At 38.2% G+C, this 27,810-nt stretch overlaps 5 protein-coding genes and 2 long non-coding RNA genes across 10 annotated transcripts in view; 4 read left to right on the forward strand and 3 right to left on the reverse strand.

The window, feature by feature from the left end:
- The window catches only part of LOC124178462 (NF-kappa-B inhibitor cactus-like), a 30,582-nt gene extending 20,953 nt beyond the window's left edge, over positions 1–9,629 (reverse strand). The window contains exon 1 of the mRNA XM_046561816.1: positions 9,407–9,629. Within this exon, the coding sequence (XP_046417772.1) occupies positions 9,407–9,464 (58 nt within the window). The 5' untranslated portion in view covers positions 9,465–9,629. The remainder of the gene's footprint in view (positions 1–9,406) is intronic.
- On the forward strand, positions 6,095–9,755 carry LOC124178470. The gene is made up of 3 exons (XR_006869811.1): positions 6,095–6,263; positions 6,987–7,099; positions 9,621–9,755. It is a non-coding gene; the product is annotated as an uncharacterized LOC124178470 (long non-coding RNA).
- A 1,455-nt stretch (positions 9,756–11,210) lies between these two features.
- On the reverse strand, positions 11,211–12,966 carry LOC124178468 (DNA replication complex GINS protein PSF1-like). The gene is made up of 4 exons (XM_046561825.1): positions 12,679–12,966; positions 12,525–12,589; positions 11,798–12,098; positions 11,211–11,502 (listed from the first exon to the last, which is right to left on the reverse strand). The coding sequence occupies exons 1-4, from the start codon at positions 12,748–12,750 to the stop codon at positions 11,359–11,361; spliced, it is 582 nt and encodes a 193-aa protein (XP_046417781.1). The 5' UTR covers positions 12,751–12,966; the 3' UTR covers positions 11,211–11,358.
- A 139-nt stretch (positions 12,967–13,105) lies between these two features.
- LOC124178467 (39S ribosomal protein L4, mitochondrial) lies at positions 13,106–14,496 on the forward strand. Its single transcript, XM_046561824.1, has 3 exons — positions 13,106–13,646; positions 13,739–14,147; positions 14,264–14,496. Exons 1-3 carry the CDS (start codon positions 13,338–13,340, stop codon positions 14,407–14,409), a joined length of 864 nt encoding a protein of 287 aa, XP_046417780.1. The 5' UTR covers positions 13,106–13,337; the 3' UTR covers positions 14,410–14,496.
- Positions 14,497–14,519: 23 nt separating this feature from the next.
- Positions 14,520–17,325, reverse strand: LOC124178464. 3 transcript variants are annotated; one of them, XM_046561819.1, is made up of 5 exons: positions 17,106–17,325; positions 16,570–16,722; positions 15,997–16,485; positions 15,729–15,916; positions 14,520–14,913 (listed from the first exon to the last, which is right to left on the reverse strand). In XM_046561819.1, the coding sequence occupies exons 1-5, from the start codon at positions 17,203–17,205 to the stop codon at positions 14,866–14,868; spliced, it is 978 nt and encodes a 325-aa protein (XP_046417775.1). In that variant the 5' UTR covers positions 17,206–17,325; the 3' UTR covers positions 14,520–14,865. The 3 variants fall into 3 exon arrangements, with proteins under 3 accessions (XP_046417775.1, XP_046417773.1, XP_046417774.1); XM_046561817.1 differs by having other exon boundaries at positions 14,521–14,913; positions 15,997–16,722; positions 17,106–17,324; XM_046561818.1 differs by having other exon boundaries at positions 14,525–14,913; positions 16,030–16,722; positions 17,106–17,323.
- A 1,043-nt stretch (positions 17,326–18,368) lies between these two features.
- LOC124178465 lies at positions 18,369–22,324 on the forward strand. Of its 2 annotated transcripts, none has more exons than XM_046561820.1 (5): positions 18,369–18,528; positions 19,755–19,922; positions 20,157–20,342; positions 20,432–21,056; positions 21,710–22,324. In XM_046561820.1, exons 1-4 carry the CDS (start codon positions 18,483–18,485, stop codon positions 20,995–20,997), a joined length of 966 nt encoding a protein of 321 aa, XP_046417776.1. In that variant the 5' UTR covers positions 18,369–18,482; the 3' UTR covers positions 20,998–21,056; positions 21,710–22,324. The 2 variants fall into 2 exon arrangements, with proteins under 2 accessions (XP_046417776.1, XP_046417778.1); XM_046561822.1 differs by lacking the exon at positions 21,710–22,324 and adding an exon at positions 21,577–21,691.
- Positions 22,325–22,405: 81 nt separating this feature from the next.
- Positions 22,406–24,793, forward strand: LOC124177989. The gene is made up of 3 exons (XR_006869701.1): positions 22,406–22,694; positions 22,842–23,981; positions 24,074–24,793. It is a non-coding gene; the product is annotated as an uncharacterized LOC124177989 (long non-coding RNA).
- Positions 24,794–27,810: the final 3,017 nt, after the last annotated feature.

The following is a 27,810-nucleotide window of genomic DNA, read 5'->3' on the forward strand; positions in this document are numbered from 1 at the left end:
TTCGGTGGCAAAATATTTCTATCTAACAATAAAGTCTCCGCTTCCAAAACAAAATGTCTTCGATATAGCAATCGTTATAATTAGACAGTTACCAGTCAATTGGAATTAGTGAGTTGTATTAGTCACCCGTTTCTGATATCACGAAAATATTCCTTATTTTCTTTTCCACATTTACAGCAAATTCGATGACAAATTATTTCTATTTAGCAATGAACTAAGCTTTCAAAACAAGATATGTTTTTACCCTATATTCGATAATTTTTTCAATTCACATGCTTACGTTACACGTATATGAAATTTTTAATTTCCAGTTCTGGATACAGTTTCTATAGTTGTAAAAGATGTACGTCTCGCGTTCAATCCCGAGGTTATCGATATTACTGTACGTCATAGATACCACGTAATCGTGTAGTTCAACAAATCGGTGTAAATCCCCGTAAAGTATTCGTATTTTTTAAAGGCTCGAGACATCCAATTATTTCTTCAAAAATAGACCCTTTAGATCCGGAAGTTCCGAAGTTGAATATCGAAGGCTGCACCGACTGTACATACATCTCGGGTATGCGGCCTGCGTGGGAGCATCGACTCGATCCTCTTACTTCCAGGCAGGAAACTCGTTTGCAACATGGAAGCGGAGATCGCACAATGGAATCCCACCTCTCAGCGCTTTGTTACACATGCAGAATATGTATACAGCATTATATGCATTCTGGTTCTCAATCGGCGCTTCGGCCATCGACATCGATGCAGATCGACGCCTGCATTGTCTTCGAAAGAAACATGCTCGTTATCTCACATCTCATTATTTCCGTTCTCACGCCATTCATGTTGCAAGATTTATTCAACATCTGCTAACGTACAATTCAAGTTTTTCATAGTTTTTCTTTCAAAGAATGTTGAATGAATGACTGTCGTTGCTGCAAAGGAGACTTGTAATCTTGAGGTTTTCAGACAGTTTGTTCTTTACAGAATTTCTTTGTACCTTTTATTCAGATACCTAGATTGCACTAGTATGGAGGCAGTCTTACAATAAAAACCGGAATGTTGAACTTTCTCCTTTCTTTTTCTAGTTATAGGTGACCTCAACAACTGCTGATAACGATTTTATTTCGGCCGGATGTTTATCAGGCTGTAATCGCATGTTCTGTGCATGGGTTAAGTTTTTTAGAACGCGTACGATATTATATATGTAATATTAAATATCCCTGAGGGAGTTCAAGTCAAATATATTACTGTGACGAATATATCGAATTTAGATTCATGTGTTTGATTAGTCATCGAATCCTCTATTATCTTGCTTAGTAATCGATCGATTAGCTGTATATAAATGGCTAGGAATAATTCCGACCATTGCCAGATAAAACCAATCTGCGATCAATTGTACGAAACGTTTTCACGATGGTCATTAAAAAGAGTAAAAAAAATTCCCTGACTTTTCCCTAACCAAAGTCAGATTCTTTCTCTGACTAAAATGTTAAGCAATAGTGCCAATGCGAGTAACCAATTAAGTTGTCTATGAATAGATCGGTATTTAAAAATGTGGTCACAACCTATTCACGGTTGAAGCAAAGTAATTTATATTCGTATATCCGAGCTTAAGTACAGAATACTACATTGTGCAACAAGGAGGTAAACTCGGTTTTTTCAGGCTGAGCGCAAGTTTGCAATATGAGTCGTGGATGAATTCGAAAACGAATATTGCAAATACGCGAGGCGAAAAGACCGTTGCCTCCTTGTTGCGCACGATTCTTTATATAAAAAGAGTATGTCACGCCTTTTTTCACGAAGTACGAAATTGAGATTAGGGTCACATAACGTCAGATTTGTTCGCACGGTAAAGAAAAGACCACTTTTAAAAGTGTGGCCACCTCATGAAGTCAGAAAATATCCTTTACATGAAGATGGACGTTTTTGAAATCGTTGAACTTTTTTTGTAAAATCGACATCTTGAAAACACATTTTTATGTCATGGTACCAAAATGGTATGAGAATGCTAAATACAATTTTTTTTGTTTTTTTTTGAATTTTTGTTATTCAAAAAATAAATTTATCTTGAAATTCATTTTTAATTATGATTTCTGGTAGTAAAAAATAAAATGAACACAAGCTCCTACTAGTAAAATTCGATTTTCTTTTTGTTTCAAGAGACAACAAATCAAAAATCAAAAATATGTCGAGTGATAATATAATTAATTTTACCACTATGAAACAACTGTACGGTATAATATCGATATTTATCACGAGAATAAGATTTCATGACTATACTTAATATGAAGCTCTATTTTAAAACTAATAAAAATTCACTACTAATAAACAATTGAGGATTGATAGCTAGCTACAGATTTCGGAATAGAAAGATAAATCAGATTTAAAAAATTACCGATTCATAAGAACGCAGTCTGTTGAGCAAGAGCGTAAGCCAGAGCTAATAGAAGCGAAATTTGAAAATGGAAATTATCAATTTGACAATGCCTAACGACTTACGTCAAAGGTTATTTGTACTTATCACTAGTTTTCTGTGAAATAAACAATACTATGAAAGTAATATCGAAATATGACAAGAAATACGTCATTTTCCTGAATCAATGATGTAAATTTTATGCAAGGTTCTTGACATTGCGTTTTTACTATCTTTCTTTGAATCGAGGATCGTTTTCTTCAATTTACTCTTGAACTAAAAGGTAAATTGAATTTTACCAAGACGATGGTTATTTTAATTTTATTTTTCACCACAAGAAACCGTCATTTAAAATGAATAAAAATAAAATTGTTGCTCCGTATAAAATCGTACTTATTACGTAGATAGAATATGTTTATGGAAACTGGGGCATCCTTTCAACTTATGCTAACCCCTGAATCTTGTCCACTCCATTTATTAATAATACATCTATGGGTGCACGGGGCTAAGCGAAGAATTATATACCCGAGAAGCAATGTTTCTTTTACGGAATTTACAAAAATTTCCCTCGTCTGTAGTACGAAAAGCACTTTATTTCTCAACACGATTTTTATCAATTAAATATGTCTAGCACGCGATACTTTAGAATTTTGATTTTTCGTGGAAGAAGGTTAATTTTAATCGTCCCGCCGGAGCATGGCACCGTTCATTTTCACTGATCGATTGAAATATTCCCTGACTTTTCCTTCGTTTTCGGGTTTTCCCCGACGAGTGGCCACCATGGACTTCACTGCGGATTAAGAAGATACAACATATTTGTTTTACACAAATAATTAGAAATAGAACAATACGTTATTTCCGAAAGTTAGCTTTGCTGAATTTAAGAAGCATAGTCCAAGTTTAAGTACAATTTTGTTTTAAAAAACTACGTTTTTCCCTGACTTTTCCCGGCAGACTAAATTCCCTGACTATTCCCAGTTTTCCCGATTCACCCGGTGACTTGCCACCCTGTATGTACGTGATTTGAATTCACGTACGCGTCCGCAAGTTTGTGTAAATTTTATTTCTCCGTTGTTACTCGTCATCTGTAATTAGAACGGTGCACAAGTGCGTCAATTATGCGACATATGCAGTTTGGCGTAACGAAGCATGGCTTTCCTCCGATTCTCAGGGCGATGTCGACCTTGATTAAATCGAATTTCACCCCCGCTTACATTTGCTCGATAAGCGTGAATCGAATAGTAAACGCAAATGGGAAATCGCGTCGGTCAGTCCGTACAAGTATTCAATTATACCTTCGGGCCTTACCGATCGTTTCGGCTTCGGAGAAAATCAGCGTCGAGGTTCCGGTATTCCTTCCACGGATTACATATAGTCACTTAAATTCTTCGCGAATCGATGAGTGGTAGTGAAATTTTGAGAGACACGCTCTTTCCATGAAATACTTTCGACTTGTCAGCGGTGTTAATTGCGGGTTTCTTGAGTCAACCGCAGGTGCATGTGTACATTAGAATGGTTAAAGAAAATCGACTATTTTTTGCTAAAAAAAAGTGCCTTTAAGGCGGAATTACGTATATAACATAGTACTTGTAATAATTACAAAATGAATTGGCTTAAGTTGAACATTAATCGAACAGCATAATATTATAGCGATTGAAATGCTTTACAAAGAAAAGCCACAACATTTTGCGGTAAGTCTAGTATTTTCGCCATTAATCTCGAAAAAAGTGAATCATTGCATGATTTCAACTTTAACCTTGAATAACTTTTTAAAGAGTTGACTGTTTTTAAAAATCATACGACACCCTTTTGTATACCATTGAATTCCCTGGAAAAATATGTATTTCCTGTTCCTACAACTATTGAACAAGTGTCATTGTAAAAAAGTACTCAATTTTTCTAAATCTATCTGCTTCCTCGCTGGTAGCCGTACGACGAAGATCTGAACGCTTAGGAATGTCTTTTAACCCTGATGATGGCTGGCTCGGCCCAACCGAAACGTCGCCAAAAGAAGCCTAACGGCTTTAAAACTTAACAAAATTTGACCTTCCCCGCCGAACGTCTCGCTCATAAACCAGTCTAGTGTGCATTATGTCAGGCACGAATGGTTTTGCCAGCCCCGAACCAAACTAGGATGTTTCACCCGGTCAGCTAACTGCTATACACATGGGCCGAGGGTCGTGTGTTCGACGACTGGAGGAACGGCTACCGAACGAGGGGTTTACGATAGTCTCAAGGGTGCGTGAAGAAGATGGGAGGATGGAATAATTCAAGGTACAACGACTATGCCAAGGTGAAACGAAGTCGTCGGAAGTTTACGGAGGCGGAACAAAGGTGTCGGAATTTGTTGGAAGTAGAATGGCGGTCTTATAAATGATGGGGATTATTCGAATACTGAAATCCTGATCGTTTATAAAACCTTCATTCCAATTCCGATAAATTCAATACGACCTATATAAGTATTACATTACAGAATAATTGTTCATATTCGTGCAACGGGTTTTTTGGATTTTTTTGTTTTTTTTTTTGCCGTCACGCGAAACAAAAACTTTTCTTCAAGTAAGATGTGATCTTTATTCAACGTCCAAGGTCTGTCGATTAATCTTCATGAAAAGTCAAGACTCTTTTCCCCCGAGTACAAACTGCTAGAAATATGAAATTCCGAAAACGAAGTTTACCCATGTTTCATACTCTCTAAACTTGAATCAGTGAAAATTTAATGACTCCCAGTTACAGGAAAAATTCAGTGATATAAGTAACTACTTGTACTTATACTTATACGATAAAAATGATGATAAAGCAAAAATTTATAGCTATGATCAAAAATTTCGAAACTTATTTATCAACATAAAAAAGACAAATACAAACTTTATAAGCAATAAATGAATATTATTGTTATTTTTCTATGTAGACAGTCGAAATTTATTTAAATGTAAACTCAAAAATTAAAAAATAAAAACTTCTCTTGACCTGCGATTAATCATTATGTTTGAACAAAAGTGATTTAAATTCGAAACTGAAGTTTCTTTAATTGTTATTTGCAATTAAACACGAAGCGGTCTGTACATCTCCTTAATCTCCTAATAAATGTGTCGATGAATTATATATTTATGTCTGATGTGATCTATGTAATGCATCATCTCGAGTCCCACATTGTCACTACCAAGCCGATACTTTTGCGGTTTTTCCTCTGATGTTTCGTTTCCTGGAACCTAATACGCTCCCGATGATAATCGTATCTTCAACTTTGCACGTATTACGTTATCGCCTTGTGAACACAACATACATCGAACAATCCGATTGTTCGCATGCGCAGCATGGATTATTGTGATTTTTATTATTGTATCCAAGGTAACGTATCACTCACTACAGTCTTGAAGGTCTTGTCAGTTATTTGATCAATCGCGCACGGAAAATGCTTTTAAGTGCTACGTATAATATACTAATGCAGGAATTTATGCACGCAGGTAGTAACAAAACAAAAAAAAAAAAAACGTCGAAAAATTGAACTGAAAATTGAAATGAACAAAGCTAGAATGCGAAACAATTTTAAGACGAATGTGATAATGGAAATTTTAACGTTACTCCCAGGTAACGTTTTAGTTTTAAGTATTACATGCATCGTGGAATGGATTTTAGGTATGATGGCGATACGTGTAATGGAATAAATATGCATCTGAGCGGATCGAACGGTTCATTTCTGAACCTTGGGCCCCACGATGCGTGGGTACAGACCTGAAGTTGGCTCCTTCCTAAGGCATATTGGGAACTGTGTGTTCTACGTTTTCACACGCCAAAGCTATATATTATATCTGGGGAAAACCTGAGCAAGTTTATTGGTGCAACGGTGCATGAATGAAATAAGGTACTTATCTCTGGGTTTCGACAAACATCTGGAGACGACCGTCCACGTCTGGCGGAGAAACGTGACAAAGTTTTGAGGAGTCGATTATCGTTCAGTAAAAACGCGCCTGAGATAAACGTCGAAATTTTTCCAAGCTTTAAGTGTCTGTATTGTTTACACACCCATCCTTAGAACGAGGCTAAAGCCATTTATAAACGACCTCCGTTCCTAGTTTAAATACATAACTAAAACTTTACTAGCAACGCCTCAAAAATTTTATTGCTCATCGCGTGATGTAATTTTTCTCGATACGCAGTGTGGACTTCTACACACGAGTCTTTAAATGCATCATTAACAATAACCTCGCAATATGAGATTTTTATTACTGATTGTCGAAGGTCGGGATTTTTGACCTGCAGAATCAGCGCCATTAAGTGCCAGTTTTAGCACAACTTGCGCCTCGGGCCAAGATTATATGGCACCCCTTTCCAAAAGGACAAATTATCAGCTTTCTGCTCGATCCATTAAAGCGGACATAAATTAATAAACCCATGTGAAAATTTCTAAGACTTTTCGTCAGCTTTACCCAGAGCTAACGACTTAGATTTAGAAAGTTTTTGTAGCTCCTTTTTTTATACTTTTTTTTCTGCTTGTAACTTTCAAATTTTTTTTTGCTATGAGAACGAAGGTTAAACTACAGCTTTTGATGACAAAGAGAATTTAACCAAATTTCATTTTCCACAGATTTTCGTCAGCAGATACCAAAAGCAAATCCGCAAAATCGAATTTTTTCGCAATTTCGTTTACGATGGAAAGCGTTGCTGAGTTAATGAGCCTTGATTGTGCAATCGTTGATCGTAAGTAAGTTTTTATCAGTTTAAATTTTGAAACACTACGTTCTCTACTGGCTACGGTTAGGGGAATAGTACCGATAATGCGGAACGCGATCCATACATTCGGATACAGCTCCTGAATATTACGCTGGCTTGATAACGGAAAAAACTTGTTGAGGCTTATGAGCTTATTACACAATAAACTGCCGTACGTCCGAATTGGAATCAACTGCAAGCTTTCGTTTCAAATTAGCAGAAAAACTTGCATAACTTCTTTTCGTTCGAGGATTTTTTTTTAGATTGTACAAAAAAGATCATGATTCTGAGAAACAGAAATAGCTCCCTGATCTACTTTGTCCTTTATTCGCTGTACAATTTCAGCGCTGTTTCATTTCCTCTGTCTTGTTAACTCAGATTTATATTGTGAAAGGAATTACTTGTACAAACATTTCTTTCACTTCTTAAAAACCACTAACAATACTGACGAAAGAAGAAATGCTTCGTTGTTTGAAAAACTACGCGAATAAGAAGAGGAAAAAGTCCTTTCTTCCTGCGTACAAAAAATATTGTAACTTTATATCGCCAAGTATATTGAGCAAATTTCAAACGTAGAATAATATGCGATTTAGTGTTTGACGTGTTTTAACGATATTGTGAATAAACTTGTTATAAACACGAAGGTACATAAATATCTTGCGACGGTCAATAAAAATCAGACAAATTATCGGATGAGGAAGTGAAGAAAACGGCCATTATGAAATCATATTCACCTTCGAAGTCCCAATCGGATCTGTCAGGTGCTAATTCGCTGGTATAATATACACTCGAGACTTGATCATTGGCGGAAACAACGAATCAATGACAGCCGAAATTGTTCTGTCGTTAAAAATTTTATCATAACTGTAGCCTCGCTCAAAGTTACAAGCACCGAATCAGTCAAACCGAATTGCACTTTCTGATTTACAGTCTTACATTAGCGTTACATGTAACAAACAAGTTTCGTCTGATTATTTAAAATACAATAAGTGGTAGTAATATAAGCACAATTGGGGTCAAGGAACTTAATTGCTCTCAAATTTTGCCCCCCCCCCCCCCTCCTGGCCCACAAAAATTAAGAACAAGTGCTCAATTTATGGCGCCATATGCCCCGCGTGGTTTCATCGTGAAATTACCGACGTTCGCGTCTCGTTTTTCCCAGCTCACATTCGAAATTCTAATTGAGAGCTTAAGCACGCATGTCAATTGAACCGGAAAGGTCTGCATGTTCTTTGATGTCGGGGAATTTTTGGATTATTTGATAAGCCCGGGGTTTTTCCGCGTAACGTATTCCTCTATCTGCACATATTTACGCTTTATCGCGAATTTTATTATTCGTGAAGCAATACAATAATCAAACAACAGCGTTTAAAGAGCTGCAGTTTTTTCCTCAAAGTTTACCACTTCGCTCAGAAAAAAATCGAATAACTTCGCGCGTTATTTTATGATATTAATTGTTTTGATTTATCTTTAATGTCTTCTCGATAAAGTCTGCGAAATTTTTTACAATTGGCAGATTAGTTAAAAGTCCCCGTGCGGTAAATAACCATCGCTGGTTTTCCATTTGAAATTATCTCTCATCGTTTATTTCTATGTTTTTTTACAGTTATTATACAAGACATAAGCTACAGCAGAGTTCAGAGAGATAATAAAATGGCGTGTTGAAAAATATCTTTCAAGATTTAGAAAATCGTAAAATATGTACTATATCGACGATCTTATCACACTTGGCGAGTCCCCAAATCATAAGATCCCATTTTGCAGTTGCCTTGAACTCTAAACCTAAACTCTAAACCTCCTCAAGATTTTGCGACAGTTTTTTTTCAATATTTATTATAAAGGTTTTGAGTAGCACCTTGAAAAAAATTTTTCAAACGAGCTACCCTAACTGATACCTACATACAGCTTAAAATAATGACTCTGGATCAAAACTTACACGCATACATTCATTCTTGTTCCATATAGACAAATTGCTTTTATTTTTTGAGACAAAAGGACAGTAGTACAGATAAGCGCGTATTAACAGAAAAAAAATCTATTCATTGTTGCCGTTATGACAACGAGAAATTAAGGAAGTAGAACCAGCAAATATATTTGTTTATCGTATCTTAAAGCCATGTGATAAAAGAATGATAAAAATTTTTGTAATCTTTGCGGTTACCACTGCAACAATGAAATGTTTCATAGCATATTAATTTCACAGAATTGAAATGTAAACCAACTGACGTACCCTCATACACATACATATAATACATTGTAATAAAAAAGTACAATCATAGACAGAAAGATTCTCACCAACTGAAACACTGTGAATTTTGAGTCCTCCTGTAGATTTCAGAATTGAATCTGGCATTTCACACAACTATCAACAACCATATTGCACGTGGTTATACGCGGAAGTTGTTTTGAAAAGACACGTGTATCGGTAAACGGTGTAGTTTGAAAAATTAAATCGGATCGAGTCACTTTTTTCCGTAAAATTGATTTAATTATTCACGATATGTTACAGGACCGGGCGTATTCGTAAAGATTCGCTGCACCAGCGAAATCTGAGAATTGTCAGCGACGAAGGCTGCGGAAAGAAACGCTTCTCTGCTGTCTCGCCAACGAATGCGACAGCGACTGGACCTTCCCCGAGCTATTCGACTCCATTCTTTACTGGTCTGCAGCACATATGCCATTTCCTTGTGCCCGCTATGTACGCACCTATTGGGCGACCATGTAGCTCCGACATCAGTCTAAAGCCGACGAACCGTTCGAACAACGGTGGGAAGAATTTACCGGGTAGGAAATTCCTGCTGTGGCTTCAGTTGGCTGGGAAATACCAAGAGACCGTACCCCCGGTGAGGGGACCCTCCAGTCGTTCGCACCCCCGCCGGAAGGGGCCCTTTTCAAATTTAATGCAGCCTGGTCGATGCACTTTCGAGCCTGCGCTGCAGTCAAAGTCTCTTTGTTACCTGCCTACCTCCTTTTCTCCCTTTGTCACTATCCAGTCGCCCAGCGAATTTCTGCATATTTCCTCGAGTTACGACGTATTTTAGACGGAGAAAGAGAATCGGTTGCATAAATCGAACAGCTGCGAATCGAGATATTTAGGCGAAGAGTAACGAATATAGGGTAAAAAATTTTGACAGAATTTGAATAATTGAATCGCAATCGGAAAATGTATTGCATACAGAGTGAACTGCTAACTACTAGACGTTTTAATGCGTATGCGCTAAAATTCAAGAGCAAAAGCAGTTGTTTTGTCAGGGCGACCAACATTTATAAATTTAGATGATAGATCACCCTTATGTATGTAACTCACGATATAACTTGAAAAATGTTGGTCACCCTGACAAAACAATTGCTCGTGCTCTCGAATTTCAGGGCATGCGCACTAAACTATTCGGTTCTTAGCAATTCACTCTGTATATGTATATATGCATGACTTACTTTAATACCTGACAGTTTTTCAAGCGAATTTCCTTTCCCGTGCGAAATGCGATCGGATACGGATTTATCCGTGCAGTTCGACGCAGTCTGTGAGTCGATCTAAAGTGCATTTTACGGCTCTCGCAAGACGTTTCAAGATTCAAGGTCGGGTATATATTTCGATTTTGTTTCTTCTTATATACAATCGCTTTGCACAGCTTCCGACAGACAGAGTAATGGCCACGGCGATAAATAAGGCGCAGCGTAATTGAAGATTTATTGAAACCTATCTCAAGGCCTGTTCGAGAAATAGGAACCACGAGAATCGTAAATATTCGTTGTGGGCAACTACAATTTGTCCGGTTCGTGAATGAATGTTCAAGATTAAATCTGTCGCTTTCAACACAGATTACAAGCGCGTAATGAATAATTTATATTCGTGTATTGTTTTCCTAAGAATATTCTGTACATAGTTGCACTGAAAATCGGGTAAAAAATTCGACGTAATAATGCAATGTAAATAATGAGTGTACAAAATATAAAAACTTAATTTTAAAAGCTCATGAGAATATTTGTCATCGTATTATTACTATAAGTCCTCTGGTACTTATAGATATATATATGGAGACTTACAAGGATGAAATTGCTATCACGGGAGACAGAAGATTTTTATAAACCATCATCATACGGAATGAAAGAACATTTATTTAAACTTTATAAATTACAGCTCCAAGCGATTTATTCACGTTGGAATAAGTATAAAAAATAAAATCAAACTCTTGCGAAATATTGTATAATTTAGGTTTCTGGCGAATGTGAGGCAATTCGGAAATTCACGAAGTCACGTGCTGCAATACACCTTGCCTCACCAGACCTTCACACTCAGCGCGTGGCAATAAGTACTGGCTATTTTTCTTTAGGAATATCACCTCCCCATCCTCCAGATCCAATTTTCCATAATCAACTAAACATCGTACCTGCAATTCCGCAAAAGTCACCTTGACGATAGGAAGAAAAAACAACCAACAATGGTCTTGCACAATATTTGGCAAGTCATGACTGTGACTCTGAAAGTTCTATGCTACGATAACCTTGAATAAATAAAACTCCCAAGGATTATCTAGAACATCGTAATTGCAGAATGTCAGAAAAGACTTAGCGGTTATCATCAATTATCTCCCCAATTAATTGATTATCCATCTCCAACTCAACACAGGTTTACGCAATTTACTTTTGTGTACACAAAGGATTTAAAATTCAAAACTCTGTTACCTCAATGTAAAGCGACTTTGGAGGTGTAACGTCAGTGGCTAAATTCAGCCCGTAATTATCGCCAATGGATCTCATATAAGTGGCTAAAGCTTTGCTGTATGATGTGAACCACTGTACTTCTGGTTCGGAAAGCAAGGATTTTATTTCAGGTGGTAAAATACTGCCAAATTCCCACCGCATCTGCCTTATTTTCTGCAGCCTGTTGTACAGATATGCCAAAATGCATCTCTTGTTCCTGCTTATTGCCATGTGACGAACTCGCACGGAAGAATAGTTTGGTGGATCCGTTGTTGGATTTTCTCTACGACAAATAATAGTGGTTAGTAGTTTTTCCTGCTAATAAATGTACAGGCATTCCAAACTATTAAGAATTACTGCACAGCTGAGTAAGTGTTCAGTTTACTTTCAGACTAATTATGATTTCCAAATCAATTTCAGATTTTTTAAACAAAAGTTTCAGTAGTAATCACTTCGGAATAAGGTTTTCATAATGGATAAAATTTGCGGAATTTAGTTTATGATTTAGCGACTCATGCCAAATTAGGACGATCTTTCTGTAGTCGATGACTAAGTTTTGAATAAACCCTGACGTTATTTCCTGGAACACTATTAAGTTGCTGTGAAAATTTCTCATGATTGAACATCCTGACCATGACGGTAATTAAAATGATTAATAATAACAGAAATGACGTATATTATCGGCGAAGTAAATAAAACAAATACCAACATATCATCGAAATTAGCTTGACAAAGAATTCGCATTTCTTCTAAAACCTGCCGGATACCGTCATCCTAGAATACAAGCAAATGTATAGCGCGTATTTTCATAACCTGAACCAATGTTTACATGATTTTTACGGAACTTAAGACCTGTTACTCACGTTAAACGGCGGGATGCCCTCAGCGGAACGTTCGAGTTCCTTTATGAGCTCCAATGCTTTTTCTCCGAACATAGTTCAAGCGAATACTTGTTCATTAATAAAATGCAATTTTCTATTTCCTACGCGTACGCAGTCATTTGTTTACAACCTGTACGTCACATCAGCCGGTACAGTCAGTTTGCTTTTGCGTCAATTTTCTGAGTTGTACGATATTAAGTGGTTTCGTTGGCCTATTCTGTTAGATCAGGCCAATGAAATTACATTTAGTGTCGAATTGTCCCAGAAAATTAACGTAAAAGGCATGCAGCCTATACTGTACTATACCGTTGACTGAAAAATATAAAGACGGATATCTCTGGGTAAATTTTTGTGATCGGTTTTCGGCGTGCAAGTGCTCAAGGTTGGGTGAAGTCTGCGTTCAGTATCCTTCGATCGGCGGATTATCATTTCCGTTTTTATATTTCTCGTTTGTAAATGGGAAAGTGAATTTGGCAACACTTTGTAGATTTCTGTATTTTGCATGTTACAGACAGCACGATCTCACCCAGAAACATCTGTTTAGACCGTTTAAAGTTACGTTATGTTAGGCTATTTTTCGATAATTTGAGGTTACGTTTCGTGTTTGGTGAATGAGGTTAGGTTAGGTTAAAGTACCAAAAATGTCGTTCCTTTTACGAAGCATTTTAACAAAACTTGAGGGATGTTCGGTGGGTCGAATCGCGAGGTTCAGTTCTCTGGTGACTGAAAACAACGATGCAATACAAACGGAGCCAATTATTTCGATAAGCGAGGCGATACAGCAGGGGCGATTTTACGAAAAGCCGAAGCAAGTATGGCTAGAAAATTTGGACACGATCGAGGAAAAGAAGCTCGGTCTGATGATGCTGCATCCAGAAGTGTTTGGGGCTCATCCTCGCATTGATATTTTACACCAAAACGTGAGATGGCAGAGGATGTACAAATTTGTCGTAAGTTGAATTACTGCTTTCAAAGCAATGTCTTTGCTTATATTCACGCTACCCTTTGAATATGAACTAAATTTTTTTTACTCGGATTTTAGTGTTACGCTCACACGAAGACGAGAGCTGAGGTAAGGGGAGGCGGGCGAAAGCCCTGGCAACAAAAAGGCTTGGGTCGCGCTCGACACGGGAGTATACGTTCCCCCTTATGGCGTGGTGGTGGCGTTGCCCATGGCCCACGGTCACCAACAACGCATTTTTACATGCTCCCCTTCTACACCAGAGTCTTAGGCCTCACTTCGGCGTTGACAGTAAAGTTCGGCCAGGACGATCTGCATATTGTGAATGATTTAGAAATTCCAACGACAGAGCCTGGGTATATTGAGGATCTGGTTTACCAAAGAAATTGGGGACCGTCCGTATTATTCGTGGATGTACCAGACATTATGCCGAAGAACATCACCCTGGCGACTGATGAGATTAAGCATTTTAATCTCATGCCAGTCTATGGTAAAAATTTCCTTTAGATAGTTTAATCCATGTCCCTTTGAAGCGTGAGACATCGCTTACAGACATCCATTTTATGTGCACAAAAGTTTGGTCTTCTCTCATTTCTTCTTTTCCAGGCTTGAACGTTTACAGTATGCTGAAGCACGACACGTTAGTTCTCACAGAAAATGCTGCTCGAGAGATAGAGAGCAAAATACTCCTGCAGTTGAACAGAATGAATGATCGGGAGGTGACAAAGAAGTTCCGACTCAATCAACAGTGAGGCTATTTAAAAATAATTAGTGTTTAAATTGTGTATAAAATTATTTCTTAGAGAATAAAGGAGGCAGTTGTTGTCTGAGAAAAATTACATGACAGTTCATTTTTATTTTGTCGCCTTTTTTTTTTACTAAATCGATCTGCGTGGTTACAATCACAATTCTGAATTAATCATCACTTTGTTTAAGGCTAAACTTACATCTACGTTTTACATATTTATAAATTGATTAAAATATCTTTACCAAAATAATGACATTCTTTCCGTTAAGGATTTCGTTCTTTCGACAGGCATCACATATATCATCAGTTTAATAAAATCGTTGCAATATAGTTGAATAATTATTTAGTATAATACACGATATCATCATTTTTACAATAACGAGTGTGTTTATGTCCAAATTCATATAATTATTAATAATGATTAACGCGTTTAATTATAATAAAGAATCATGGTAATTAATCATCTCTTTTTTATTGCCGACGTGCTGCAGCTTTTTTTCAATATCGGCTGAAAAAAAACGATAATTTTCATTACACGATTGTTACGAAATTGCAAAATGTTTTATTACACAAATTCCGTGTACACGCATTACAAATCTTGTACAAGGTTCGAAAAAATGTTTCGTTTATTTTTAAGACGAAATTATGATTGTGAAAATCTGGGTTGGGAAACACAGCAGCATTTCTTCATATACTTATAATTCTCAGCGTATAGGTTTATATCTTTTCCTAAGATGTTGCCAATGAGCCTTCTAAGTGTTTGCTTTGCACTGGTCTCTTGTGAATAAACTTTCTTAAATTTATAATTGGATTTATCACTGCAGAATACGCGACATGACAGAGATTCAGTTCTGTATTTTTCTTCAATTTTTATACCATGTAGTCGATGTCTTTTAAAGGCATCGGGTAAAGTGAGAATTGATTGCGAGCTATGAGTAGTATTGAAATTACACGGCAATTTGAAATTTGTTGAGCGTGCTAAAACTGATTCAGAAACACTTTTCAAAGAATTCTGTCTTCTATCCAAGTCAAAACTCAGATTTGCATTATGCCTGATACAATCGTTTAAAAATTGTTTCTTAATTTTTCTTTCCTTTCTTCGGTATATCTTACGTTCCTTACAATCCAAAATATTCACAGAATCGTACCAATTATCTCTAAAACTTGCACTTATTTTGCACATCATGTTATTTTGCTGAAATCCAAGTAATGCAGAAATATTAAATGAACACCATGGATATTTTACCTCAATTCACTCATGATTCTGTACTAAAAAAGACTTAGAAAAAAGAAGTAAGGGCAAACAAATTAGGAGTTACTTACCCGTGGATTTGGATCCAGTCCAAGCATTTTTTCCCTTACCGCCCACCTGACTCCAGCATGATTCTCCTCTCCAGGCAGAGCAAGCTGCTTCCATTCTTCTTTGTACTTTTGATACAGCGCGACTGGATCAGACTTTGTATTCGTACAGGATCTATGGGACTCTGGCTGAAGTCTCCAGGGCCTTATAACTGGATAAAAAAAAAAATCTAAATTTGATCAAGATACAGCGAAATAAGAATTATCCAAAATTCTACCAATGCAATTTAACTTTTTGATCGAGGTGAAATAATTCGCTCCTCACATGATTTTGGTCTTGATTGAATGGAGCTTCTCGATGGCGGTGGATTGGCATGAACTTCGGTAGTTTGACTGCGTTTGCAATTTTCAGAGATAACTGGAGCACTGCGAGAACTTGAAGCCTTTTGTCCTGTGGATGATTTGGCAGGGGCGAGATTTGTTTGTTTCAAATTTTGTTCAGATCTGGTGGCTCTGCTCCTCGATTTCTCCAACGATATATACTTTGTACTGTCTGTGGACGCGCCGGCACTGTGATTTTGGCTAATATTATTCAACCGATCGAAGTGACGATGAGATTCATTGATCAAACTCGAGGAGCTGGTATTGTATCCGTTGTCTGAATTGAGGCTATTTTGTCGAAACTCCTCAGCCCAAGAGGTGTGCGTTTTAGCTGAGCCAGTTTTCTTTGCCGGTATAACGTAGTTGTGGTGATTTTCCTTTGCTATTTCGTCCTCCTTGTCTTTGGGAAAACAACGGATTTTCACTGTTACTAATTTGCAAGATGAGTCATCATGAAACGTTGAAGATTCTGACGATATTGTACTTTCTGTCCGGCTGTTTAAGCCCCCTGTCTCAGTTTTATGCTCGTGCAGTACTTCTCTGTACAGCTGCTGCTGCCGTAAAAGGATTTTCTTCTTCGTATCCTCTTTCCACTGCTGTCGCTCCCTCTCTCTTATTTTTCTATGCATTTTCAAGTCTGCGTAAGATATAAAATTACATTAGATTTTCTAGATTTGAAGGTATAAAAAGCAAAAATGGATCACGGAGATGCAGCAGATTGAAGCATAATCGTTGGTATTAGACATTTCCAAGAATCTCTGAGAATTATGCAGGCAGTTGTGTAGAACTATTCCAAATATTTATCGAATTACGAGAAAAGTACGTGATTTTAGAACTGTTTCAAAGTCTAACCTCTCCCAAGGATTTTAGCATAAGAAATCTACCAAAATGAGGTTTTAATGACGAAAAAATTGCAAATGGGGTAAAATTTTTCAAGCTTTAAACTATTCAAAGCATCGTTTGAATTGTACGTTACAGGTGTGTTTACGTGTAGAGAAATAACGGTTATGAATTCTTCACCTTTCATGAATGCCTTCAGTTGCTGTGCCGTTATTCCGACAAATCCGAGAGAATTTAAGAGGGACAATACTTCCCGAGGATCGTCTTTCTTGTCTGCCATTGTTCCAGCGATAAGTTATACTCAAAATCTGAGGTAAATAATAGACTACATCGCGAGCACGTGACGAGAAGTATCTTTCAAAGACCGCGAGTATCACGCTTCGGCTCTTGGCCACGACTGGTATTCGCTAAATTCGAGCGCTGCGATTGGCCGAATGACCCGCCATATTGAAATCTGCGCAGATGACATGCGCAGTACAAGTACAAATTCTAATTTAAATTTCATTCGAACAAGGATTCGAACGACCATTTTCTTTCGACTTCGAATATTTACGTATTTTATGCGACTGCTGCTGAGTTCGTCACAGTTTTGATTTAATGATTCGACTTGAATGATACTGGATTCATAAATTGTCTAGTATCATTGCACGATTTGTTTTGAGATTAGGGTTCTACGCAAAAATATGTAGTTTTACATATCGATGTGTCCCGGGATGAATTCTGATAACATCGTGATGAAATTTCAGACAGTAACTTAATTGTTCCTTGTGTACTTTCATCCCGTTTAAAACGCTTTTAATTACTATTTTATCAGCAATTCAATACTACTGAATAAATGTAACTGTATAGAATTACGTAAAGATGTCCAATCCGTAGATTTGAGAGTATTTTCAAAATTCAACTTCCGCTGCACTCATCGAAAACAGGATCGCATAAACGAAACCGTTGAAATCGTTAGTGAGAAAAAAAGCGGAAAATTTTTTTTTAATAATGCGGTAACTAAATAGGAAAAGACTGAAAGTTCTGACGGATATCAGGCAACTACGGACAGTTTTTATTTTAATTCAAACATTCAATGAACGTACGTTTGCATGTCTAATTTCAGCGACCGGTCGTCATCTGATAGTTGGCTGCGTGAATGAAACAGCCGTACGTGCATATTATAGGTATAGCTGCGCGATGAGTAGGGTGACCATAGTTTGAACGTTACCCATCAAAACACCGACGCATACATGAATTGCGTGCGTTCCATTTAAAACACGGTCAAAATACGTCATCTTACGATTAGTTTATTCCCATTGATTCGAGAATGATCGGACCAATTGTTATAATCGTGCCCTGTCAATGCAATAATAATGGCAGAAATTGACATAATTTAAAGATCGGAGGGGGAAGTAATAAATTAATAATTGACAGATTGCTCGAGGGTGCGCAGAATCTCTTGTGCGATACCAGAGTGGACCCCGACTGACTAACAAATATAACCCAGCTAACCAACGACCCGCGTAACCTACTCAAGAGTTCGCAGATCAGTCAGCGTGTCTACCTCTGCGAGGGATGTCGTCCTCCGTTATTTTCCTTACCCTGGTCACTACGCTCTCAGGTTTGTGAAAAAACTTACCAAAGCAACGAACACATAGAATATACCACGCGACAAAGAAGTAAGAGACAAAAGATTTCTCACACATATCATGATAAAGTTGCTTTATATGCAGGTCAATACCGCATGAAATTTGAATTGCAACCATTTCCATGCGCTGTTCGCCGGTGAGAAATTACCTACGATTTTATCTAGGTGCCTTATGCATGTCGCTTCTTATTATAGACACCGAATAAATCGATGTGGAAGCCAATGTGTTTAGTTGACGTGGATTTACTGTGACTTTTTGTCCATTCGATTCTACTTTTCGCACTGCCATATCATCGGAACATTAGCTGAAATCTTTATTTATAAAACTTTATACGCCCCAGCAAGTGAAGTTACATAACCGTGTAAGATGACATTTAGCAAACCTAATATGACGCCTTACGTAGCTGGTTAGTAGCCAGCAGCTGTCTCGTTGCTTGTAATTTTCTACTCAATCCAACGTTACAGTCACGTAAAATTTACGTCACAATGTTACTATTGGTTGTATTTCCAGTACTTAACAATGGCATAACAGTTAGGTAACGCGTTGTGATAAACATGTTAACAGGTCCGTATGCTTTAAAATCTCAACTCGAATCTATCGCATAGGCATGATCCTGAATGTGGCTGTACGTAGCGGAGCATATTTTCTGAAATAAAATATCGCTTGCGGCTATTTATTGATAGCCAGTTTGGGTGTAAACTAGTATTTTCAACTCGTCGAAAATAATCAACAACCGAAAAAGAACTTGGTAATTCCTTCATTTTTTAAGTTAACAGAGGTCCCCGTGAAACGAGCTTACGCCGTCAGTAACCATTAAATTGTACACGCTTGGATGAAGTTTCAACGCGTTATGAATATGACGGATTAAACGACACGTCGTGATCAATGGGGCATTGAATTACGCTTCTGCCGCTTCTGCCGCTTCGTCGATCCAGTCATCTGGATCACAACAGGAAGCTTTTAGCATATGTCGTAGCTCGGCAGGTTCTAAATTGATTGATCGCCGCCTTGACCCGTTGATATTCTAACCTTGAAGATCTCTGAAGCGGTTTCAGAAGCTTTGACTAAAACGAACCGGTGTAATTCGGTTACAGAATTGCCTCTAATTGAACTATTCGGGGTTCCAAGATGAATGTCGAGTACCTAATGTAGTAGCTCCTCCTCAATGGGTACCGGTTCACACCGTTTGACGTTTCAGGGATCTACGGAGCCCGGATAAAAGAACTTAATGTACCCAACGTGGTCCGGAATGGAACGGGGCCGGTAACTCTGTCCTGCGTATACGAGGTCAAAGAGGATGAAAACGGTCTCGTTGTTAAGTGGTTCCACGACGAAGACGAGCTCATTTATCAGTGGATTCCACCGAGTGAGTGTATACCCCACAATGTACCTATTCACAGCACGTACGTCCATTGAAAGTAGTGGAGTAGTGGAGTCACGAAAGTTGATTGAGTAGGCTCTTCAATTTCAACCTAAGATCCATTGACGGTAACAGTAATTTATACCCGTGGGAATCTGAAAGATGAAAAGGACGATGGTGTGGTCCGTGCAGGCTATCCTCGATATCGCGATGCGGAATAATTCGTTGTTCTTCTTTTAGTGCCTCCGCAGGACATCGGCGTGATAACTGGACGGGCTGAATACCCCGAGGAGCTCCTGGGTCGTCCTCGAACGCACTCGATAATCAGACTAAAGGAAGTGACGATCGAGATGGGAGGAAACTACACATGCAGCGTGAGCACGTATCAGGAAGAAGAGATGAAAACGGCGCGGATGATCGTTTACGGTATAATAATCCACCGTGGATACGCGATGTCGTGATACATTAGAAGTAAATGAATGCCAGTGACGATCGTTTGCTCTTACGTTCCGCAGCTCCGGAGACCAACGTCACCATCCACACACCGGAGTTGAACGCCACTCACACCCGGCTGACCTGCACTGTTCAAGGAGCATGGCCGAGACCCTCTTTCGACTTCCGGATCGACGGAGCCTCGGTCGAAGGTCGCATGGTCTGGAACGGGATCGAAAACTACAAGAAGGACGGGTTCCTCATCAGGTACGACGCCGTGGTACCGAAGCCCACGGAACCGGCGCTCGTCGAGTGCGACTTCAACATCCCGATGACGGACTATCGCCGACGGGAAAGCGTCGTCTACTACCCTCGTTCGCATCGTTCCACTTCTACTTCCATTGCCGCCTCCACGACTCCCAGTTCTTCCTCTTCTTCGTTGGCGCCCACCTCGAGACCTCCTTCAACCTTGACCTCGGCTACCATCCACTCCGCAACGTCCACCGCTCCTGCTTCCTCCACTTCCGTCTCTTCCTCGCCCCGGACATCAGAGCACGCTGGTCCCACCACGCCATCGACGAACCCCTCGGAACCAACCGCACGGATCGCTGTCAGCACTCCTACAGATGCACTGAAACCCTCGACCTAGTTTTTGGTTCACGCAGTATTTTGCTCCACGTTGAATTTTACCACCCTAAACGTCCATAGGTATTACCAGATTTTTCTTTACCTTGCTGAGAAATCTTGCTCTCCGATCCTTCCTTGGAAGGTCACGATTTGTATATGTTTCCACTTCTCAAGTATCGGTAGTACAAAAATTTCTCTTTCATTTTTACATGTTGTTCCTCATATTTGTAACTACTGTAACAGTAAATAGGTATTCTACTTAATTGAGGCCAGACGAAAAATCGCACTTTAGTCACAGTATTTACCTTGATCTTTTACTCACTCCACATACTGATGTCCGCAGCGCGTATTACCCACTTTTTAAAAGCAATGTGAATAATCAAACTAATAGGAATATCGTATTACGTCATTGGATATAATCGCACGGACTATAATTTGCAACAAGATCCAAGCATGAATGTGCAAAAAAACGAATAAACGCAGTGTTTGTGTTCGATTCAATGAATATCCGTCTAGACTTGAATGATCACCTTCTGTATAATTGTAGCTATCAAACAACGCGATCTGGTTCTACCTTTCAACGCATGTTCCACTTTTTCAGCACTGTAGCTTCGCGCCCAGTCTCGATCACGGAATGGTATTTTCTGAATTCACCAATTCAGAGGAGTCGTAATTTTGAGACACGAGCTATCTGGGAATTTGACCTGGGTTTACCCACTTTCTTAACGTTTCAGACGAGTTACTCCGGAAAGAAGCAGCATACCAGAAGAACGATTCGCCGAAATCAGGAAATCCGTGCATCGCCGTAACGCTCCTAGCATTATTTCTAGTCGTATAGTATAATAAATTGAGTAATACATCATTGTAACCTGTCTAAAATTGTCAGAAAAAAGATCGACGTTGTATGAGGTAAGTTGTACCAGTTACCGTCCCTGTCCCAATTATTGCCCTCTTTTTGGTTGCATCTGTTTCAATCTTAGTTCTAAAATTGACCAAATAATAAATTTGTAGCGTCTAATCATCTAGCAACTGGCTTTAGTAATCGATAAATTTACAATTTGTGCCATAAATCAATAATTTTGAAAAAATAAGAGGGTCGATAATTGGGTCTAAACATGTCAATAACTGGTACAGTTATCTTACCGACTACAACTTTCAGCTGCCATGTCATTGCGATTCGTAAATACAAAAGTTTCAACAAAAACTCCCGTTCCCCTTCATCCGGGTATTTACTTCATATGTTCACCGGTAAAATTGTGTCTATAAAAAATCCCGACTTGATACGGCGTGACTCGTCGATATCAATCTTTCCGGGAACTACACCTAATAAAGAGCTCTCCAGATTACAAGATATTTTTCGCACCTTTCTTCTTCACGTGGAGACGAATCCCACGCGGATATTACGCGAACGCGATGATACCGGAATCCTCTGTCGGTTGGCTTTCAGGGTTCGTCGAGGTGTGAACGGTGCATTCGTTCCAGTGAGCATCGTCGACGCGAAGGGTATACAACGGAGGGGAAAACCCCGGAATCCGGGTCAGCCCGGTACAATCTTACTTTTTTCACATTACATTATCCTGCAGTGTTCAAACACTCGTCGACTCTCTGACCTACGCGTGTCACACGTGCGATCGCACATCGATGCTCATAAGTTCTGGTCTCTCCCGCTTTTCGGTTTCCCATGCCCGATATTCAGGTCACGGGTAAAACCCCTGACGAGTAAGTACGCTTTGTACACATCTGAAGTGATTGCTGCGCGTACGATTGTAGCCAAACTATAACGTAGATGTAATTTAAATAGTTAAATAATCGTCATGCATTGGCTAAATAATCACTCGCATCGTACGTACGATTTCTCAATTTCAGGGCGAGCCAAGCTGCTTGAGGTTTCGAGGGTGGACTTACATCGGATGCTCGGAGAATTGACGATGACGTCTTTTGAATCAGAGTTTCATAAATTTGATTGTCAAATGGTCTGATTTGACCTCCTGGAATTATATTTGCTAGCGCAATAATGACACGCACTTAGAACAGAGATTAAATATATGCTCAGACTGATTTCTGTTGCATAGAAGAAATATTTTTTATTCACTCTCACCGTCATTGGAGGAAATAATATTGCTGAAGACATTTTAAACGGGTTTTCTTTTAACTGATTCTAGCTTTCGATTCGGACTGCTCGTCTTATTTCTCCTCAAGTAACTGCGAAAAAAGTTTGCTAATTCATGGAATCGAGTCTGCGACCGTAATTTAGTGGTACACGAATGATTGAACGATTCGTGAAAAATTGGTCACGAAGGTCTTGAGGTATATAACATAGTTATTCAAAAATCATCAGTCACCTCTATGCAATAAAATTAAAACCGTGACCTTTCATCACTTAATTGAATGGTAAAAAAACATTGTATTTACCGGTTTCGACATTCATTTAGCCAAAGGTGATTCGTTTTATTTACACATGAAGCAAGAACGATTAAGGTACTTGAGAAATATCACCTCATCGTAATTTTCGATGAGATTTTTATTCGTATTTTGTTTTTTGACAATTCTGATTATTCTGAAAGTGTACAAATGCAACTCTGAGCTCACTTCGTTAATCACATCTGCAGTGAATAACCTTGAACAGAAATACCAGTGCCGCGTAATTTCCGTTCATTAATTCAAATTACATTGATACACTTTACCCACAAGTTGATAAAGGTAATTGCGATTATTATAAAAAACACGGGGAAAGCCCCGACCAAGATTAAATTTGTATAAAAAATTCCCGATTGAAGATAAGCGGTTTCACCGGGTAACCGCACTCACAATCAGTTTTACCCAACGCTGGGATTTTCCTGCAGAGATTCGTTAGAGGCTTTTTTCTAATCGTAAGAAGAACGGCGATACGATGATTGTACCCGAGTTTGATAGAAACCCTCCGTTTTACCGGATGCGAGTGATAACGGACCCGGAATACGACCAAGAAATGCTGCAAGTGATTAAAAACCGATCGAACCATTACTGGTCGGTAATCGATTTCTTTAAATTACACCGCATCTGCACATTAATTTGCACCATACAGTCTGTGAACGGATTTTTATGTATGTATTACGTAGGCGGACGGTATCAACGGAGGATTAATTTCTGGGGATTTGAATTTATTAATTTATGGGACTCATAATGATAAACGGACCGGAGAACAGCAACGCTTTATGGTTTGTAATTGTTATTTTGTCTTTCTTTATCGATTCTAATACCCGACTAATGGAATTCGACGTAACGATCGTTTACGACACGGTTAAATCGAATTTTACTCAAGCCGCTTTAATTCCCACCTCTTTGAAGAGAAAATTATGAATAAAAATGCTGAAATCATTGCACAAGAATCGTTTATTTAAGATCTCTTTGCAACAAAAGGTGGCAAGAGTGTGAAATTATGATTTCCAAACAGGGCAAACAATGCCAGCAAGAAATTTAATCAGTCTTCTTACAAGTTGTCAGATATGTTCATGCTCATGTAATCTTATGTAAGTTATCAGAGCAAGTTTCGATTACCCTTTTCTCTAAGATATGCTACGAAGACGGCGGCACATCGTCATATAGCCACGATGGCGATGCTCGTGCATGCTGATCAGGAAGATTGTAAATATATATTGGAATTAAAGGATGCCGGTGCGGGGGGGTCGAGGGATGCTTTTCCATCATCGGCATCAACGGGGGTGAGAGAGCTCGGGGCCAACGAGCTGGTGGGGGTTGTTACCAGAAAGAAGAGCAACAGGCGATAAGCAACCCCGTGGATTGTCATTCGCACCCGAGCACTCGCAGGACTCAACGCAGGTAAGTTTACACATCATATTTTGGTTGACTGTGAGAATCCGCGAAGAATCATTTGTCAGTTTTAAACACGTACAATTTCGATCTCGGATTTAAACTGAAAGAAGAATCAAATGATCGATGAATTAACCATTTTTTTTTTACTCTGTTAGCGAAATTCTTTGAGATTCGTATGAACGATAATTCTACGGATTATTATATATAGTGTCAATTTTTCTAATATAAAATTTCTACAACCTTTTTTTGGTCTCTGACGATCGGTAACAGTGTCAAGTCTCCCCGGCATAACTCATATCTACTCATTATAGGATTAATCATCGTATAACAAGATGAATTGCATTACCAAATTTTATCGTTCAATGCGGCGGGATTTTGAAATTATTTTTGAGAATTTTTATTCACATCTCTGTTATCATATCCTGACGATTTCTCGGAGTTTATATTTATCTTTGCCTTTTTATTTATTTTTTTTTTCTTTGTACCCAACACGTTACATAAAACGCATTAAAACAGATTTGATCGATCGTGTTGTGGAAAACACGTGATGCGTAGCTTGTTAACGTTGGATCAAAGAGTTCGAAATTACAATTGGACGAAGCGAATCAGTGAATAAAAAAATACCCGCGTACCTTGTCGTGGATTGTCGATATTCCCATTGGCAGCGGATTTTCTTCAATCTCACGAAAAATTTTACTGATCTGGCTCCCAGTGATGATTTCATGAAATTTTCGGAAGCTATTATAAGTCGAATTAGCTGCATAGATTCTGTGATTTGCGCACATTTTCCAGAATCAGTATTGCCTTCTCGATTACAGACGATTGATTTGAACCGGCAAAATAGATTAGAATACACTGCTACACCCACGCATCTACGGACGGCCAACTAACAAGGTCATTAACGTCAAATGATGCGGTTACAATGGCGAATCAGGATTACATTACCGTCATAACTGGTCAATTATGCTTGGAATTCAAGTTCCTTTGATAGTCGTTAAAAACTTGACGAATGGGTATTTTTTGCTGTATGTTTCAGTGTCTACGACGTGCAATCGACTTTTCAACCGATCAGCGATACCCGCGAAACCTGCAGAAACCAAAAAGATGGGTCGTCACGCGTGCGTGATCCTCCTGCTTGCTGGTAAGATTTAAAAATATACACTTACGTTATTAATCGAACATACGTAGTTTTATTGGAAGAAAGAAAAAACTCCGATCACGGATACGCGGTCCATTACCGTTAATGTATGGACAATTTACAAATTATCTCTGCGGCCAACTCGGATCCGGAGAAATCGAACTTACAGACAATCAAATTCTCATTATCTTCGCGAAAAAAATAATGGAATAATTTAGCCAACATCTACTTGTTCGTATTGCAATACGAACAATTTGTCCGTGACTGGTGGATTTTAATCGATCATTGTTTGAAGGATAAAGTTGTTAATAATACCTGCAGCAATAAAAGAAAGAACTATTTGCTCGTTTTATCTGAAAATAATAGATATAACTAGCTTTTAATATTCGATTTCAATCATAATGAATCAACTTTGTTACACATGACGAGAAGAAAAAAAAATTGTTTTGCAAGATCTTGGAAAGAGAAACGGATTAATAAATTCTTTTTAAAATTCAATCGTAAAGTAAAATTGGATAAAAATTATCACAGGAATTTAAAATTTTTCATGCAAAATTTATGAAATTTGTTTATTCCACCAAAGCAGGAAAATCGTTAAACTTTTTCTCCAAACGCGAAATCACCGTAAATACGAATTAGGTATAAAAAATAGCAAAAGAAGTTAACAAGAGATGATTCAACATTTTATCCAATTAGCATTCCTATTTGTGACACGTTAATTTCTTGTTCGGAAACTTTCACCAGAATAATCATTTTGAAAGACTCGCAATTTATTTCAGTTTAAGATCCCTCTTCAACATTTTTTTTTGCACCCTCACTTACTTTATTAATACTTCGGTACGCACACAGCTGGCGATACGTCTAAAAATTGTATATAATTTCTTCTGTGGCGCGTGACGTTACAGTTTTTTTTTCCACTTCATTTACTTGTTTATTTATCCCCAATCAAATTATTTCTGTAAACGGCCGAATATTCGAGTATCTAAGGCGGCTTGAGTAACTGTAACATATATTTATACGTTTTTCATTGCTGCTGCAAAGTTTGATGTTTCAGAAATTTGTTGGTGTACAAACAATTGTACTATACGCAAGATAAAACTTCTTGTTATTGATCTTTGCCGAGTTTATTTACCGACTCATTGCTCAATTGCGTTATTTTCGTATGATTACCATAAACGTTATTCTAAAGCTACCGCAAGATGGCCATAAATTTTTGGGAACAAGATTTCACGACATTTCCAGGTCTCCCAGGACCTAAAACCTAATTTTCCCCGACATTTTCTCAGTTCTATTAAGTTACTAAAACCTAAATCGTTCAGCTTATTAACTCTATACGCGATTCCAATTCAATTCGAATCGAAGAAATATATAATGTACAAAAAAGTCAGTTTAAGCCAATTTGTTTTCTCGACGAAAACGAGTAAACTTGTTACCTTAAAACATTATTTCTAATTCCCACGATATAAAACTGATATTTTTAGTTTATTCCATAACAGAATTAAAAATTCCCTTACATCTCCAAATTTTCCACGATCCCTTTCAAACACCCTGATTTTTCCTGTATGTGGCCACTCTGTACCGACGAAACCGGGAAAGATGAAAATTTTATCTAATCTATCGCTGTAAGTCCTGAAAATATCATTAAAAAATTTACATCAATTATGAAATTTGCAGTTAAAAAATATCGACAAAGGGCGTGAATTAACGAAGCAGCGTCGACGCGCGGCATATTAAAAAATGTTGTTCCCAACGATTTCTTACGACTTTGTGAGATGATAAGACTACCGAAGGCAGGTAAAGCTCACAGCTACATAGCCAGGTATCGGTGAAAGCTCGGTGAAAAGTTGTGATTACTTGATTGACATTCATTAACAACGTCAAAGA

Source organism: Neodiprion fabricii, chromosome 3 (assembly GCF_021155785.1).
Source record: "Neodiprion fabricii isolate iyNeoFabr1 chromosome 3, iyNeoFabr1.1, whole genome shotgun sequence".
Taxonomy (NCBI): domain Eukaryota; kingdom Metazoa; phylum Arthropoda; class Insecta; order Hymenoptera; family Diprionidae; genus Neodiprion; species Neodiprion fabricii.